This window comes from Monodon monoceros, unplaced genomic scaffold (assembly GCF_005190385.1).
Source record: "Monodon monoceros isolate NGI ecotype Baffin Bay Population unplaced genomic scaffold, NGI_Narwhal_1 Super_Scaffold_15, whole genome shotgun sequence".
NCBI lineage: Eukaryota > Metazoa > Chordata > Mammalia > Artiodactyla > Monodontidae > Monodon > Monodon monoceros.
The window spans coordinates 33,007,877-33,027,164 of record NW_021703771.1 but is presented as its reverse complement, the minus strand read 5'-3'; the positions used below and the strand labels follow the sequence as shown (position 1 = coordinate 33,027,164).

At 33.3% G+C, this 19,288-nt stretch overlaps 1 protein-coding gene across 5 annotated transcripts in view; it reads right to left on the bottom strand.

Annotated features, from left to right (window-relative positions):
- The window catches only part of GRIK2 (glutamate ionotropic receptor kainate type subunit 2), a 630,583-nt gene that overhangs the window by 88,783 nt on the left and 522,512 nt on the right, over positions 1 to 19,288 (bottom strand). For 3 of the 5 annotated variants that reach the window (XM_029223762.1, XM_029223765.1, XM_029223763.1), the window contains exon 13: positions 18,272 to 18,489. The exons of the other annotated variants lie outside the window; for them this stretch is intronic. In XM_029223762.1, coding sequence (XP_029079595.1) covers positions 18,272 to 18,489 — 218 coding nt within the window. The remainder of the gene's footprint in view (positions 1 to 18,271; positions 18,490 to 19,288) is intronic. 5 annotated transcript variants of the gene reach the window in all.

The following is a 19,288-nucleotide window of genomic DNA, read 5'->3' as shown; positions in this document are numbered from 1 at the left end:
GATGGATTCACACTTTCTAATTTCAAAACTTACTACAGTATTCAAGATTGTGTGGTATTTAGATAAGGACATAGACCAATGGAATAGAATTGAGATTCCAGAAATAAAGTCTTACATTTATGGTCATTTGGTTTTTCACAAGAGTGGCAAAACAATTCAATGGGGAAAGAATAAACTTTCCAACAAACGATGCTAAGACACCTGGATATCAATATGCAAAGGAGTGAAGGTGTTTCTCACCTATTGTATACAATACACCTATTGTATATGTGTTCCTCGCAACATATACAATAATTCATTCAAAATGACTCATAAACCTAAATGTAAGAGCTAAAATTATTAAACCCTCAGAAGAAAATATACAGTTATTCCTTGATGTCCTTTGGGACACCAGGAACACCCTGCGGATATCAAAAATCTGTAGATGCTCAAGACCCTTACATAAAATGGTGTAGTACAGTCAGTTCTCCATATCCAAGGATGTAGAACCTGGGGAGATGGTGAGCCAACTGTAGTAATAAATCTTTAGGACCTTAAGTTAGAAAAAGTCTTCCTAAATATAATACCCAAATCACAAGAAGGCAAAGAAAAAATATATAAATTAGATTTCATCAAAATTTAAAACTTTGTGCAATGAACACAACCGGGAAAGTAAAAAGACAACCCAAAGATGAGAAAAAAATATTTGCAAGTCATATATCTGATGAGGGATTTGTATCTAGAAAATGTAAAGAACTCTTAAAACTCAGCAGTAATAAGAAAAATAACCCAATATTAAAATGAGCAAAGGATCTGAACAGACATTTCTCCAAAGATATATAAATGGCCAGTGAGCACATAAGAGATGCTCAATATCATTAGCCATCAGGGAAATGCAAATCAGAACCACAATGAGACACCACTTCATTCTCAAAAGAATGGCTATAATCAAAAAGATAATAACATGTCCATGAAGATGTGAAGACACTGGAATCCTCTATACAGTGTTGGTGTTAATGTAAAACTGTGCAGCCATTTGGAAATCTGTCTAGGAATTCCTCAGTTAAACACAGAATTAACATATGACCCAGCAATTCTACTTCTAGGCATGTACCCAAGAAATATAAAAACATATGTCCACTCAAAAACTTGAACATGAATATTCATAGCAACCATATTTATCATATCCCAAAAGTGTAAATAATCCAAATATCCATTCTCTGATGAATGGATAAAATGTGATATATCTAAGCAATGGAGTGTTATTCTGTAATGAAAGCATAAAGGAATAAAGTGGAATGAAGTTTTGACATACTACAATATAGATGAATATTGAAAACATTATGCTAAGTAAAAGGAGCCAGTTAAAGACCACGTGTTGTATGATTCCACTTATAGAAAATGTTCAGAATAGAAAAATCTATACAGAAAGTAAATTAGTGGTTGACTAGGGTTGGCCAGTGGGAGAAGTGTGTGTGGAGGATTGCAGTAGATGGGAGTGACTGTTAATGAATATCAGGTTTCTTTCTGGGATGCAGAAAATATTTTAAATTGATTGTGGTGATGATTGTGCAACTCCATGAATATACTAAAAACTATTGAATGGTACATGGTACATGTTAAATAGGTGAATTGTAATGGTATATACATTATATTTTAATACAGCTTTTATTAAAAAAAAAAACTAAACTAAACTTGGCATCTACAACACAACTCAGCAATTGCACTCTTGGGCACTGATTCCACAGGAAAGAAAGCTTATGTTCACACAATACCTGTACACAGATGCTCACAGAAGCTTTGCTCATAATAGCCAAAACCTGGAAACAGCCCAGATGGACTTTAATCAGTGAATGGTTAAACAAACTGTGGTACAACCACACCATGGAAAATTACTCAGCAATAAAGAGGAACAAATTATTGGTATACACAATAACCTGGAGGAAGCTCCAGAGAACTACGCTAAGTGAGAAAAGCAAATCCCAAAGGTTACATACTAGATGAGTCTATTTATATAACATTCTTGCAGTAAAATTATAGAAATGGAGAAAAGCTTAGTGGTTGCCAAGGATTAAGGGGGGTAGGGTGGGGGATGTGTGTGGTTTATTGTAAAATATTTACTTTAATCTTTTCTTCATAATTTTCTAAAATTTCCATAATTGAAATAATAATACCTTTTACCATCTTCCCATCTAAAAAATGTTTTTCTCTGTTCAGAATCCAAGTTCTTTAATAGCAATCCAAAGGTATAAAAGCTCAGCTGCTGCTAAAACTCATTAAAAAATTTTTTGAACATTTGACTCTGATTTCAGGCAACTAATTTCATTGATTATCTTGTTACTGTTAAGAGGAAACTGCTTATCAAATTCATTATGTATTTTCTAAGAATGCTGTTTGATAATGAACATTTTATTATTATTAAAAATCTTTCATACAACGAACAAGCAGCTTTTCCACTTTGCTCTGCCTTAGCAAGTTGTAAATGCCATTTATGGTGAAATCGGTATCCTATCTTCATCTAGACTCTTGTTCTTTACTTTAGTACTAGCTTCTTCATTTCTACTCATATCTGTTTCAATAGTATACCTTCATTTTAACTTTGAAAATCTATCCATACGTAAAAAAAAAATTATTATTTTTTGTTTAAAATAATAGTATATATTTCAATTTGAATACCAGATGGATTACATAAGTCACTGTAACTTATGCCATCTGTATAAAATATTCAAACAACTGCATTATAGTGTTACATCAGTACACAGAAGAAATCATTTGAACTGAATCACTCCATTGCCACTGACTATATCAATGCTGTGTTTATGTGTAATACCAAAAATGACACAAGTGCTACATCACATGCTCTACAATACAACATCATACATGATGTAAAGTTTTAAAAAAATATAATGTTGTATTTAATGGGAAAATGTCTTCTATGGCCTCAGTTTCAATTTTTTAATTAAATTAATTAAAATTAAATAAAATTTAAAATTTTATTCCTTACTTGCACTAGCCACATTTCAGGTTTCAATAGCCCTGCATATTTTATTAAAAGCCATAACAAAACAAAAATCCAGTCCTATACCTTAGCCTGAAGTAGCAAAATTCCTTTGAAGAGTTTTGTAGCAAACTACTGATACTGTCAAAAGTGTTCCCAAATTCAAAGAAAGGAGCAAAGGTAAAATGCTCGTTTCTCTAATGCCGACTAATAGCAAATCACTGTATCCTTACTCTCAAGGAATAGCACTGACAATACACTAGGCCTGAGATTTGGAAAGAAACAAAACTCTGAAATAAGGCTGAGTTAGGATGAATAAGGTAGCTATTGTATATCTACTGACAATGCAAAAAAAATATATAAGAAATTGTTAGCTACCATTTTTACTTTCGAAATACCATTTTGTTCCTCTAGCTATAAGAATTTTACTCTAAGAATTATATACATTACAGCATCAGTGTAAAAAAAAATGGAAGCAACAACTTGCAGTGGTTGGACCCCAAAGAGCAGCTCTGAAAATGAAGCCTCATAGGCTTGATGCTTACTTGCTAGCTGCTTCACTAAGACAAAGGCTACATATAGTGATCTCAAGATTTCTGTTTGCACAATATTAGTTCTCAGGCACCTTCAGATGCAGACAAAGTCTTTCTAACTTTGGAGGATTACCCTTTTCTTAATGCTACTTTATTTGGCTTCTTGAGAAGGAATTTTGCTGTTTTTTTATTTTTTAAAAATTCACTTTTTTTTTTTTTCCTCACAGACATAAATAGCTCTAGTGCTTTCCATGGATTACAAGGAGATCTATGTCATGGATATCAACACCTTCAACGTCATCATAATAACTGTCACCATCAAATTTGCTCCTTATGAGGTCCTTTATGAAACATCTTCCTAAGGGTTATAGTATTCCAGGTAGACTTAAATATGGTTGTTTTAACTATGTTCATATCTAAGTCATGGCTATCTATGTCGTCACCTCCTTCCATTTTGATAAAATGGATTCCTAATTCACCCAGGTAAGTTCTGTTTATTTATTGGAGTCAGGCTGGGGTTCCCTGCTGCTAGTATACCCTGAGCAGCCTAGTATAACTGGGAAATTGAAGTCCAACCCAAATGCGTTCAATGTTAACTCTTTGTGAGAGGAGCACAGACATGCAAGTGATCTTTCTCATTCATAGAAATGTGAAGGCTGGATAAACTGTAGCTAATAGACAAAGAAAAATGTTTCTAGGATCATTCCTCTAAATGTTTATTAATATAGTTTAACCAAAAAAGGGTAATGACTATTTCTATATATTTCTATTACATGATTTTTTTTCCTCTTTTATTTGAAGACAAGATTAGATTAGGAAGTCTAAACAGATAACTTTTAATATCATCTCTCTACTGATGTTAATTTAAGGTTTGTTTTAAAATATTTATTAAATTTAATATTTGAAAGCATTGAATTTTTGATATTTTAATCAAGTGAATATTAAAAATGAATATCCCAATTGCTTAGGTATTTAAGTTACAAGTGATTTCTCTGCTGTATATATGAGTTTATATATGAACATACTTCGAAATTTTGCAATGATTAAATGGAATGCGTTTGGAAATTAGCAAAAGGCTATTTGTTTTAAGCTCTGTCTCAAGAAAAAATTATTTCTGAAAGTATCATAAGAACATTCTTATAAGCTATTCTGCTGAATCTTTAAAACATATTCCTGAAAAGAGCATCATTACTTGTGCTCAGTGAAAACAGAAGAATTTGTGTAGCTGTATTAGGGCTAAAAGTCTTTAAAATTGAAATAAGAGGAAAACCAATGAGATCAAAATATTATATATCTATAGAAAAAATGCTGGAGGTTATTGTGACAAGATACTAAGAACTGTCTTTGGAGGTTGGACTTGGGACATTTTCCCCTTCTTTTCCTAAAATTCTCATGAGTCATATGCATTTTTTTATAAGAGAAAAAGAAATTTGCTTAGAATTACAATGGTTAATATTCATGGAGAGGAAGAACAATTAAAAATGGGAGTTTTTCTTCTATTTAAGCATTAATTCTGAATATGAATTGTTTGTCAAAACAAATCTCACATGTTAATAAAAAAAGACCACTAATTAAACTATTAATAAAAAGACCATTAATTAAAAAACTATGTATAAGGTATGGATGGAACTGGATTCATGATGCATTTTATTTTTTTAGCTGTATAAAAGTGTAATCCAGAATATTATCTTTAAATATTTATTTTAAAGTAATCTACAATCAAGATCAAATTATTAATTAAACAAAAATGCAATTGAGTGTCAGATCTTAACATTAACCATAGGTAAACTGGATGTACTTCCAGGAACACAAGCATTTATATTGGGGGAAACGGTTTCATCTGCTACAGAGTTTAACAATTCAACTATTAAGCCTTACAATAAGAATCACAGTAAGTACGTACTGGGAGTTTATCACATGTTTAGTGTTTTATGTCAACGATCTATACGACACAAACTTATATCCCCAGTTTATCTATACTTTCTTACCTATAAGAACACAGAAGCCTGGAGAGGTTAAATAAATCCCTAGTGAGAGACAGATGTAGGATTTCATGCCACGATCTAGGCTATGCACTTACTCATCATGTTAAAATGCATTGCAGTGACTCAACAATTCTTTATATCCATTATTAATGCTTCTTTCTGATTCTTTGGTCTTTATTTAATTGTTTTTGTAATAAATTAAAGTGAAGCATAAACTCAGTGTTCTGAAAACAGTCAAGGGACCTACAAAGCAAACTAATTTATGGTGTAGCCTCTAATTAGCTGTAATTACAATATTTAATAAATGAAACACCTACTTTTAAAGATAATCAAATATTTTCACTGTACTCCACTAATGCTATGGTGTATACAATAGGCTAATAACAATCAAAAGTATTATTCAAATGCTGTCGGGAAAGATAAAAGTACAATTTATTGCCAACACTGTACTATTCTTCTACTAAAACAGATTTCATATGGAAACTGGGTATAAGAAAAATAAATTATGTAATCATCCATAATTTAACTCCAATTAAGATGGCATGTCTTATTCTTACAGAACACACTCATTCAAGCACATGTTTGCACATACACACATTCACTCATTCTAAATGTTCTTTATTTATTACTATTGAAGAATTTCTCTGCATACTGGAGGTCAATGAAAGTGCTCACCAGTATGCGTTAGACATTTAAACAATCGTAGACACTGCCAGGGTCACTAATATTACAGCAAAAAGAAAAATTTGAGTTACTTTAGAATCTGATCCCTGTAAGACATTTAGCAATAATGTTTAATCTAGTCATATTTTAAAAGCAGTATTTTTAGGAATCTGTTATAGTCAGCTTGCAGTTATCAATACCTATTAACGAACTCTAAAGTTTATTTTGTTCTTTTCCCAATCTGTGTGAGGTTAGGAGGAAGGATATAAAAAACTAGGAATGAGTTATAAATTGTTTACTACTTGTGAATATGCATGATGATTGAGTATCAAATCATTGAGTGTCAGAAGGGCTCATGATCTTATATGTTGTTTGCTTCCAAAGGGGAATAACAGTTCTGTGTTGTCTTTAAATAAAAATCTAAGTATCAAAGATGGCAGCAGCAGTAAGTAATAGTGAACTTCATTTTGCTTTATGATGAAATGAAAGGACCAACTAAACTACCATGTGATGTCTTAAATCAGCTCTTAATATCAAAGAACAAAGTGATATTACCGCTATTTGGACTTCTGGAAAGAAATAAGAAGACAAATGAACAAAAGAAACTTCAGCTGACCAAAGATGCTAATTAGTGTAAATTCCATTTGCAAAGAAAGAATAGCTTCCCTCCAAAGAGACATCACGGTGCATGCAAAATCAAGAACATTAACTGCCAAGGACATTCTGGATTTAGTAGAAGTTTCAGTGTTTTCACTCTGTAATCAATGGACAATCTAGAGGAATAAGAATACTATGTCTTTTTTGATATTCTAAAGTTAGGTGCCCCCCTTAAAAAAAAGACCACAAAAAACAGTAAGCATGATTAATAGCTCTTAGCCACAATGCCAGTAAATATAATCTCAAAAAATTTACAAAACAGAGTCTGGATTTTTTGTTTGTATATTTGATTTAGAAACACCAAATCATGCTTTTATTCAGCTATTTATGTAAAAGAAATGAATTTTTCATTTTCATTATTTTTTAAGAAATAAAACATGCCAGTTTTTTGATAATATTTATCTCAGCCTATTTTTATGTATCCAAAAATATGCGCTTCTTGAATTTCCTTCGAATTTTTGCCTAACCAGTGGCTATGAACTCTTACAGTGACAATATTATCCATTATCCAGCATTTGACATGACAGCTCAACATCACTACATTAACTGACTTTCAAGTTTTCTCCCTCCCTGTGGGGAACCTCTCTCCTAAGATTGATGAGGTGTGACGCAGTGTTTGAGCTGCCATCCTGACTTGACAAACAGCAAGAGTGGTCCCTGCACAGAGCGGAGGAAGGAGGGCAAAGGAGAGAGAGAACCACAGTGTATCCTGGAATAACAGCAGCCTCACACACTTGCTTTCCAAGGGAATTAAAACATCTTTTCTCGGACTTTACACTTCAGTCAAACACATGACTTCTTCCTTTCAAGTTCCCCAAAGCTTCATTGGTACATATTGAAAATGTAACAATTAGAGAGGGATTAAACTTTTGTCCCTGTGATATTTCAGACAAGCTAAGATAAAAGTTGCTACTCCTTCCGAGTTTAAATACATTGCAACTCTAATCACTTACAATTCCCAGAATGGTGTTATTGCTTACTTTTTAACTATTGAATTCACTCTGGCAGAGCTAGGGTGATAAAACCCATCATATTCTAATTTTCAGACAGCTTGATAGAACCAATGTTCTTAGTATAGATAAAGTGTAATGGAGCACTTTCTTTCCCATAGGAAAGTCTTTGACTCATATGCTCTGATGCCAACTAGACTTCACGTCTGCTGTTTCACCATTGATAGCTGTAATTTGGCATGCTAAACTAGTGTCCGATGAAGCAGCTCTCCTCAAAGGCACCATTTTATTTCTTGCAATGGGAACATAGTAAAATGGTGTTGATTTTCTGTAGGCCTTATGCAAATCCCTGTAATAAACATAGGATCAAGCCTCACATACAATAAATTGTGTGTTAGTTGAGGATGGGGGAGGGAGACAACCTCTTTGGGTAAAAATCACCCCCTTACTCTGCCAATAAATTAAATGCATCATAAAGAAGTGGTTTAAATATTTCAAACTTGACTAATTAATATCAAAGCCATAAGAGGCACTGAAAAGAATACAAAAACACTTCAAAAATACCAGATTATAATATTAAACAAAATATTATCATTTAACCTAATATTAACAATAATCCATTACCCACACCAATATCTTGACACCATTCATAGAAAAAAAAATAATTTGGGAGAGTTAGAGAAATGATATGGCTACAAAAATCTTTGGTGAGATATTTTTTTTAGATTTCTAGAAAAAGTGTCTGAGGAAGAACACATCAACGTGAAGAGATGAAAATTTCAGTAATAATATTAATCATTAATCTAAATTAATTGCTCAGATACACTGGTGTTCAATCACATAAAGCTTTTTTTTCACTCATTTAAGTATGTAGAAATATTTAAAAAGTAAATTATCCACAAACTTGAATACACGAAGTAAACAAAAAATTCAAAATGAAGTCTCTATTTATTCTAAATAACCATGGAGTTATTACCCAGGTTAGTAACTTGCAAGCAAGTTACTAGAACAGATTTTGGCCTGGAAGCCTAAATATATCTTGTTTTTCCATCCCCCAAGATAGAGCAGAATGTCATGTTTGAGGAACATGTTGTTTCAGTTTAGATCTGCAGGGGGATATTGAAGAATTATCAAGTGACACAAGGAAGACTTCAATTAGAATTATGTAATAAGTTAGCCCCATCCATTAATATAGGTACATTCTTTTTTCTACAACAAGGAAAGGAGTGACAGTAGTTCACTAAATATTACAGGATCGAACTCAGGCAAGAAAACTACCTAAGCCCAAATCTCAAACTACTTCAAAGAACCTAACTTAATATTTACCTATAGTGTGAAGTACTTCACCTCTTCTTAATCTCCTCCTGCTTAAGAAAACACAAAAGTCACATGTACAATCCTTCCAATACTCTAATATGCTCCTTTATGGGTCTCTTCTTTAATTTCCCCTCTGTGCGCCCCCCATGATAGAAGAAACTGCAATAAAAGTTTATAAAGGAAAGGTGAATATATTCACTGCTCAAGTCCCATAGAACATATATTTTCTCACCTTTTTAGAGACACAAGCAAAAATCAGGATTTACCCCACCATACTTTTCGGAGAAAGCTCTAACCTTCTTCATACCGCTACAAGACAATTCTTATGCATTCCTATTGGGGGCCTCCAGGAATGTTATCAAAAGTGAAGATGTAATTAGATTATTTATTCTCAACAAATCTGTTGAAAAAGGCTTTAAACGCAATTCAGGTAAATTATTCAAAAGAAGTAAGAATGTGGTCAGCAGAGTTATCATTTCATGCCTCTAATATTTTCTGGGGTCTGGGTTTCAGAAGAGATGAATGCCCACCCTAATATGAAAGAAATGGAAGTAGATGCAATCAGTTATTAACTATTATTGCCAATAAAGAAGGGGTTATTTACATTTCAAATTAAATTAACTCTCTCTGCACATTAGAATCACCAGAGGAGGTGACAAAAAACTCAGATGCCCAGGATCCTACCTCAAGAGAGTTATAATTACTTGACTTGGAGAGGGGTGTGGGGCTCGGTATTCTTTAAAAGCTCCCCAAGCGCTTCTAATGTTCTAATGTGCAGACAGGTTGAGACTACTGATTTAAACAAATGGATATTTTAAAGACGTCTGAAACTTAGTGGATGATCTATCCAAATAGGACAAAATAACGACTCCATCCGTTGAGAAAGGAAAACTGATATGAAAATCAAGAATATTCTCTTACTCATCAGAGTGGTATACTGTCAATCACAGACAAGACCGTATTTCCATACGATGTACATGCTATCTAGTTCTACTGATTGCCATATTTCCTAGGACTTTGGTAGATAAAAAACTAGCCCTATGAGTTAAAGTAGTGCTTTAACTGGGGATTCTGAGAAAGTAGTCAGTATGACTAGTGTTACTGGGCTCTGGTCTAGAATTTATGATGCATGCATACGGATTTGTTTTTCTATCAACAAACCAAAAATTTTAATCACAAAACTTTGATGGTAATATATCTATGCTTATGTTAATATCTGAGTTTTAAATTACCTTCTCGGCACAGGGACAATATCCCCCATGTGAGACATAAAGCTAACATTTGAGACCCTTTGTTTCTAACTTATTGAGGAGAAAAGGGGGTTGTCATTACTAAGCATAAACTGACTCCAGGTAAATAAAATTACCTAAAAACAAAGCTACGTGGCTGGTTAGTAACACCTAAATAAACAGGGCAACTCTTACATGAGCAAGTATTTAAGAAATAATCCCTGTACTTACTATGCTACTAAAGTACCATAGTGAATTTTCTAATTATTATATTGTCAAAGAATCCCTTCTGGATAATGGTGGAAAACGATTAGAATATATAAAGTAGTAAATCTGGTACACAATAAAAGACATATTTGATTTCTATCAATGTGCAAATAATTACTGAACTTTTTCTTTGCAATGACCATACTTAACGAGGAATTTGTTATATAAAATATAAAAGTCTTTTAAAGAATAAGTCCTGGGGCTTCCCTGGTGGCTCAGTGGTTGAGAGTCTGCCTGTCGATGCAGGGGACACGGGTTCATGCCCCGGTCCAGGAGGATCCCACATGCCGCGGAGCGGCTGGGCCCGTGAGCCATGGCCGCTGAGCCTGCGCGTCCGGAGCCTGTGCTCCGCAACGGGAGAGGCCACAACAGTGAGAGGCCCGCGTACCGCAAAAAAAAAAAGAATAAGTCCTGGAGATCTACTGTGCAGAATAGTGATTATAGTCAACAATACTGTGTTATAAACTTCCAAGTTGCTAAGAAGCAAGATCTGAATTGTTCTAACCACAAAAAAGAAATGATAATTTTAATGTCATGGAGGCATTGGCTAATGCTAGACTGGTAATCATATTGCAATATATAAATTTCTCAAAACACTGTACATCTTAAAGTTACAAAATGCTGTATGTTGATTATATCACAATAAAAATAAATAAAATAAATTCCAAACTAACTTCAAATATCTTTCCCATCTTCAAAAACTATTGTAGGTCAATTTCCTGAATACGTGAAATGGAAATTCCCAAGTATTCTACCATCAATATAAGGAGGAAATAAACATTTATTTCAGAAAACACTTTTCAATCTGAAAAGTAACTACAGATGCCATGTTGATATTTTACTTTTCTAATGTATAAATCTCTTTATAGTAAATATATTATAATTGAATTATCACCACTGTTCTAAATAAAATAACAGAAATTATGTTTTGCAGAAATTAAAAAATATCTAATGAATGGTGTTTCTAAATCCATTTATTAATATTAAGTGCATGCAATAAACTCCCAACTTTTTACATTCTATCCCTTGACTCAAAAATTACTTATGTTCTTTTGGCATTTAAGAAGCAAAATTCACTCAAGCTTTCAAAAAATCATTACAGGCATGCCATACCAGCAATTCAGGCTTACAAACCTATACTGTCACCCCAGCATAGTTTAATTTTAGAAGACCATTGAACTGATAAGCTCAGAATAAGTAGCAGACTATAAAGAACGTGTTATAGTTGTATCTGCCCCAATGGTTTAAGGCAAATGTTTTAAAACCTTAATATGATCAAGCAGTTGAGGTCATGTAGGTGAGCCAAAATGACTAATGCACTTAGCTCTTCTGAGTAATGATGGATATGCCATGATGTCTTTGGCTATTACTTTTATTGTTGATACTATGAGTCCCTTGGCTATTGCTTTCATAATTAATAAGTCACTTAACCTCTCCATGGCCCAGTTTCCTCATCTGTTAAATGAGCATAATGATAATTGCTTCCTACCTTCCTTAGGGGTTGCCGTGAAGATTAATGAGCTGGCATTTACAATGTACTGTGTTCTTCTAAAGAGGGAAACTATGCATAAACAAAAACAAAACAAAATAAAACCCTCTTCGTTGCTAAGTAACAAAAAATAAAACTACCGTCCCCCCACCCTGCCCCGCCATGGATTAATCCACTTGCTTGCATTCCTAACACTGTAAACTTCATACACTTCTGAATAAATTGACTTTTTAACCCAAAGTTAAAACGGAAATGCCATAGAGGGCTATGTATTTTGAAGAAAACTTTTTAGCTCTCTACAGAGCAGAGAAATTTTGAAAGTAAACACACATTCTACCTAAAACATCTGTCATAGATGTTCCATCAATGAATGCGATATTCATTGCGCCAATAGATAACTGCACAGAATTTGATTTTTAAAAAAGTGAGTTGCCACCTTAAAGGAAACCTAACTATGAAACACTGAAAACAGATGACAATGAAATCATTAGGGGAGGTTGGGAAAATGGGAATCTGTAAACTTAGGGGGAAATAATATTTTTATAGTGTGCTTTATAGTAACTTATAAGACAGAAAACATACTAATAATCTTCTGGACTTGGACAAAGAAATATTCAGACAAATTGATATAATATTCAAAGTACCAGCTGGTAAATTTAGCTACATAGGATAAGGTAGTACAAGAAAGAGATAGACTATTAACAATAAGAAGAACAACAAAGAGGAGGAGGGGGAAATAATTTTATAAAGAACTGGGCAGTTTTCAAACAGAATTTAGAGGTGATATGAAGGAGCTAGAATTTGTACGGTTGGGTCATAAAATTGTTTGCGATCTTCAGTGTCTCCAGCCAGTAAAAGTTCTCAAAATTGTTTCAACATGGCTCCAGGCCTTAATTAAAAATCAAATTAAGCATGTTGCCTTGAGGTGCTTTGTTAAAACTTCTGAAAAAGTTAAGGAAATGCCTTGTAGATTTTCTCCTCTGGATTAAAAAGCTTCTAGCCCAAAGTAGCAATGATTAAGTCTAGAGAGAGGCACATTTTAATATGAACTGTGGGTGTGGTTTTTAGATTATAAATGGACTCAACTGGATATATTTAAAGGCCAAAAAAGCTTAGCAGAAATAGAGTCTGTTCCAAAGGTATTAATAGAAAAGCCTCTGGGCCTCCAAATTTCTAGGAGTAGGATAGCTGACTTATAAGCTCAATGAAGGTTTATGTTACATGCCACTAAGAGTTTTTGGTCATTTGTTAAGCAACATTATTGTGGCAACTGTTAACTAATAGAGCCCAAAACACATGCAAAGTCTGTGCTGGGAACTGGAGATCCAAGTGTAAATGATACAGATTCAATTCATGTCCCTGTGCTGTGCAGTGTAGTATGGAAACAGAAGAATTAATGGAATACAATTTGGAGTGATAATTTAGTAACTGAGGTATAAGTGCTCAGAGAATTTTAAAAAGGAGTACCTTACCCAGACTGGGTCGATTTGGGTAGGGGAAAGGATCAAGAAAATTTGCCTGGATTAATTGAATTTGGATCCAAGGAATAAAGAAAATATAACCAATTAGGTTGGTAGATAAGGGCAGAAAAGCATAACAGAAGGAGGTGTATCATGTAGACATCATATGACACGGACTAACCAGTTTGGCTGAAGTTTAGAGTGTGAGAGCAGCTGGCTAAAAAATAAAAAGAAGCCAGACCATGATGTGCCTTGTAAACCTGATAAGGAGCTAGGTTCTTATCCTAAAGCAAAGAAGCGGGGTGATTTTGGAGGGTGTTAAGTCACCTTGTAGAGTGTAGAGAACAATAGGGAAAAAAATTGGGAAAGAGAAATGTTGCAAAACCCTGGACAGAGATGACACTGTTCTGAACCAGGATGGTGGTAAAGGAAATAGAAAGATATATAGGAGGTAGACAAGTGTTGGGTGGTGCTGGGAGATGCACAATATTTGTCTAAGGTTTAACGCAATCCCTTCCACATAAGAGATAAGTAAATATTTATTGAATAAAAATGTATTCTTAAGACTGACATCCATATCATATAATTGAGAGCATACGATGCATGATGAAACTGGCCGAAATAAGACATCCTACTTATTACATTACAAAGAAAAGTTAAAATTAAGAAAGAACATTTTTTCATATTAAATAATTTTTAAAGTTCCCTTTACCTGTGATGTGGCATAAATTCCCAAAAGAATTGTGAATTGCATCTCAATATACTATATCACAATACATAGCCTAGAAAATAGCTTCTGAAAACTGTCCCCTCAGATTTTTTAAAAATTTCACTTATCAAATTATTCCTTCTTCATGACAACAATAATGAGAAGAATGAAGCAATTTAAATAAGATAAACATGGTGTGATCTTTTAAAATCTATTTTAAAATTATCTAGTTGTGGGTCATAGAAACATAATTTACTTGACTATGTTTAAAATCATTCTAAATTCTGAATTTTAAAAATTAGCCATGTATTCTAGTGATGGTAATTTATAATGTCTATCAAGCTTTTATTAGGCACTTAGCATATCATGTAGAGCTTTCATTTAACATTAAAAAAAATTGTGAGAATGGTTCTATTAGTCATTCTAATTTAGAGATGAGGAGTCAGAGGTTTACAAGGGGCAGTGTCTCATCTAAATACAGCCAATAGGTGGTGGAGTCTGAAATTAAGCTCAGGTTTCCCTAATTCCACAGTTTCTTTCCCTCTTAGCAACTATTCTAAATTGTAGACTATGTGTTCAGAAGTATTAAGTGATTCACATTAGGTATCTGATACCATTTAAATGTCCTTTTAACATGTGGCAAAAATCTTTTTTAATAACCATGAAAGAGGATATGCATTTCCTTTGATACCTTTTGGAAAGACAGACTATATTAGCATATGTGGCAAAGCCAGAGATTTCAGGTAGACCAAACCCAGAGAGAGAATTTGTAGAAATTGAAAAACCTGAGTCATAAGTTGCATAGAAACAAGGTGATTTCAGCATCATTTTGTAAAACATATGACTTACTTTGAAAATACAGGCATTCTCAAAAGAGATCGTAACACCTACAGGCTATAGCTGAGTTATATAGTTTTTATATAGCTATAGCTGAAGTTATACTTCAAGGAGAAAGAATGTGCTGTTGCTTGGTGACATTTATAGAGTGTTCAGCCCTGGGGTGAGATTTCAGTTCTGCTGCACCAAGTTCCCAGATTCTGAGAATGTTCTGACCCTACTTTATTGTTTTTCAATAAAATCCTTGGGCCCTCAGCAATTTTATTATCTAAATATAATTAAGAACATATTGGTGATGTCACATAGCTTTCTATTGTTTTACATAGGATAACACTGAAGAAGCACCATTTGCTCGATTTTGAGTTATTTTGCCAGTCATGGCTTTACATTTATCCCTGGAGAGAATTTGTGTGGAGTGTAATGGATATAGAAGAAAAGAAGAATGAACTCTTCCTGAAGACAATATACATGTAAGGTCAATGAACAAAGTCAAGTATGTTCTTTGGAAGAGGAATTATTCAATGTTGTAGAATGGCGGTGTAACTGTGTTTTGCAATACTGAAGACTCACCCCCTTTAAAGCCAGGTATCTTGAGGCAGCTCTTGCTTGTAGTAACACAACTTTAACATTCTTTAAAATAATTTTCTGGAACTGAGCTGTTTCAGAATAATGAGTTAACAGCAGAGTCTTGTTCAATTAGTAAAAACAGGATGGAAATTCCTTTAGAAATCAATGCCTTAAGGGTGCTTCCTAGAGTGTTTGTATGCATTGCTGTTAATTAAGAAATAAAATGGTATCAGATGTAAATCGACTATACACAATAGTCTTGGATTCATTGTAGAATTTCAAAATGACCATGCAATTGCTTCAATTACAGATTGCTAGGGTTTTTTTTTTTTTTAATTTCATACCAATGGCTGGTGTAAGTAGATAGTTTAACAAGCCAAAATATGAGGTTGAAATTAGTATCATTTAGGGCTACACTAAAATAACTAAAGAAAAATCAACATTTACTGTATCCTTTTAAATTCTAATGCTTTTTCAAATTTCAACAGTAAGAATTCAGTATGTGATAAAGTTATCAACATAATTGTCAACTTAGTGATTATCACTGTGTGGTTTTTATTGTGACAATTGTACCTTCCCAAAGGCTTCAATTTTACAGAAAGAAAGTCTGTGCTGTTGGAAACAAAAAGTTGTTTCATGTCACTTTTCTCTGGGTGCTAGAGGCACCCGTGTGTATGAGAAAGAAAAAAAAGAGATGAGAGTAAGAAGAAAAGTGAACAGCAAAGAAGAGTGAAGTTAGGCAAAATGACACTGCAAGAGAGCAACTGAACTAAACAAAAAATGAATTAGCAAAACAGAAGTTTGAAAGACAAGAAAGACAAAGAAGGGAGAAAATAAGCTTAAAGACGGGGAAAAGGAGAAAAATTTTAAACATTGATTTTCCAGAGGTATACCTTGCTCATAGTATATAAGAACTTTGAAACTTAAGATATTTGAGCCTTCTAGAAAATAAAAGTAAAATTTAAACTCTGAAGTATTTGTGAAACAGAAATAATTACTTCTGGTATCAAATCACTTGCATTAGTATTTTATATGTATTATTGTACAAAGTCAACTTCAAAATTCCCTTGAATATTGTAATAATTTAAATGCATTACATATTCACTCCCAGCAAAGTTAAAGACACCGATGATGTACACTTAGAATTTTCAACAGCTGGTTTCTTTTTTATTTAAAAAAAAGTGTTTTATGAGAAAAACAATCTATTAATATTAAATATTCAATTGGGGAAAATTGATCAATTGCAATTAATATAGACAAATAGCACCATACTGATCATAATGCTTTGTTCATATTTGATTAGATGATAATAATTTTCCAATTGAATAAAAAATATGCATCCAATCTTTAACCTAGGCATAAAAAATATTCTCTTTGAAAGTAATTAAATTTTAAGAATTAAATAGATTTGACTAAACAATCAATCTATCTCATTCTTTGGGTATTTGGTGTCCTCCAGAACCCTAAAATAAGCCGATTTAATTTGGTAAGAATTTTTACAAAGAAAGTTGCATAATTATTTGGCAAAGTTAAGTAAAACCCAGTTATATGATCCTAGGTCTAGTCTTCCCTATCTCCAACTAAACTATTACCTTCTTAAAAGTGAGAACTAGATATTATTTGCTCTAGCATACCCAACGTGTAGTACAATTTCTGGTACTCAGTAGGCACTTACTGAACGTTGAAAGAATTTGTTTTATAACTTGAGTCGGTTATTTTTTTAAAAGAAAAAACATCTACCACTTCTACTACCCACTTGAACTGCCAATTGCATTCCTGTGAACAGTGAAGGAAAATACCAAGGCTTAAAAATTTGCCCAAACTACAAACATAAAAATACTTAGTAAAATAGAAAAGAAATTATGAAGTGACACTGATTCCCTAAAATGGAATCTCCTCATTGGGTCTACTCCAGCCCAGTGAGATCAGCAGAAGCAAGGAGAAGATCTGAAAAATAAAGAGGAGGGCAAGATACTCTATATCCTTGGAACTTGGTGCAAGCACACTTTCCATTTAAATGTTCCACAGGCTGTCCCACTGCAAACCATTGCAAGTTCAATGGGGTAGCCCATTTTGAGATTCTGTGCCTTCCAGAATATTAGATGGATGAATGTCCAGAGAATAGGAACTGTTTCTGCTTGTTTCTACCAGTCCTTATTTTCCTTCTTTTTCTATAGGCTCTGAACAAGTTGACCTTGTCTCATCATAACAGAAGGAAATGTCTGTATGGAAAACATTCTTACATGTAATCATTCTATTCTTCTGGAATACCCACGCCTTGTAGAGTCTGACTCGACTCTGCTATTCAATTTTCAGTAAATATATTTATTTATTTACATTCAAAGATAAAACCTTGTTGGGGAAAAATAATTTTACTTTTTTACAGATTCTCCTCCAAACAAAAATGGAATACTTATAAAGCAAAAACTCCTTGTCATTTGCAAGTATTAAAATGTTTTGCCTTGATGGTCGTATATTTAGTTGTATACCCCTCCACCACCTGAGGAATATGCTATTGATTGTTCTGCACAAATAACAATGTTGCTATACTCTTAAATTCATTAATAGAAAAAGGTTTGTTGGCATTCTATCATGTTAATACATAAATTTTGGATAACCAGTAGGACTTACCTTGAAAAAAGTCATGGTTGCACCATCCTCTACCGTTCCATACTCTATCTTGGTTTGCTTAGCTAAATCATCAGCAGAGTCAATAGGGGATTCCATGCGCTCCACTGTCAGAAAGGCTGCTAAGTTAGCAGTATACGAAGAAATGATGATAAGTGTGAAAAACCACCAAATGCCTCCCACTATCCTGGTGGACAGCGCTTTGGGCATGAGCTCAGAACCTAACAGAGATTGGGGGGAAAAGGTGAAACGAATACAGAGAATTTGATCAGCAGTCAGGTACTTTTGGTCATAGTGGCAGAATGGAATCACTGTGTAATAAAAGCTTAAATCACAGATTTATATATCTCTGTAGTAAGCAAGGAACAGCCATTGGGAGAGCAGAGGCTAATTTCAGATAATATGTAGTCTCTTAGGACATCTGAGTTTACATATAGTGACAGGAGACTCAAGTTCTACCTGAGACAGTGCAAAATAAGAATTACATATTTATGACTGGGTAACCTTTATAAAAATAGCATTAGAAGGGAGAAATCTCTCTCTCTCTAGTTTATAAACCACTTTTATAGATTTTCATATCTTGTTAGTTATGTGGGTTTTAGAAGAAATGACTTAATGTACATTCCAATCCATTTCTTAACAAGCTTTATTTATGTAAAGTTTCATTTTTCATGCGCATGAAGCCCAAAATTCTTGTCTATACTGCCATTTAAAAAAGTAATGTTGTAGGAAAATAATTTTAATTATCCACATTTCTTGAGCTGTGGGGTTTTAGTCCAGTTTTTATTTTAAAATAGGTAGTAAATTATTTTCTTATGCATAAACAAATGTCTCCTATCACTATAGTTAGCCTCAATGAGGAAAATCAGAATAAGAATAGTTAAATTGCCATAAATTTATTTTTACACACATATAAAAATTTCATAATTATGTTACAAAACATGGCTGGAGTTGCCTGCTCATGGTATTAATAAGAGAATGAGATCTGATAATTATATTTTGCTTTTGAGTATTATTAAT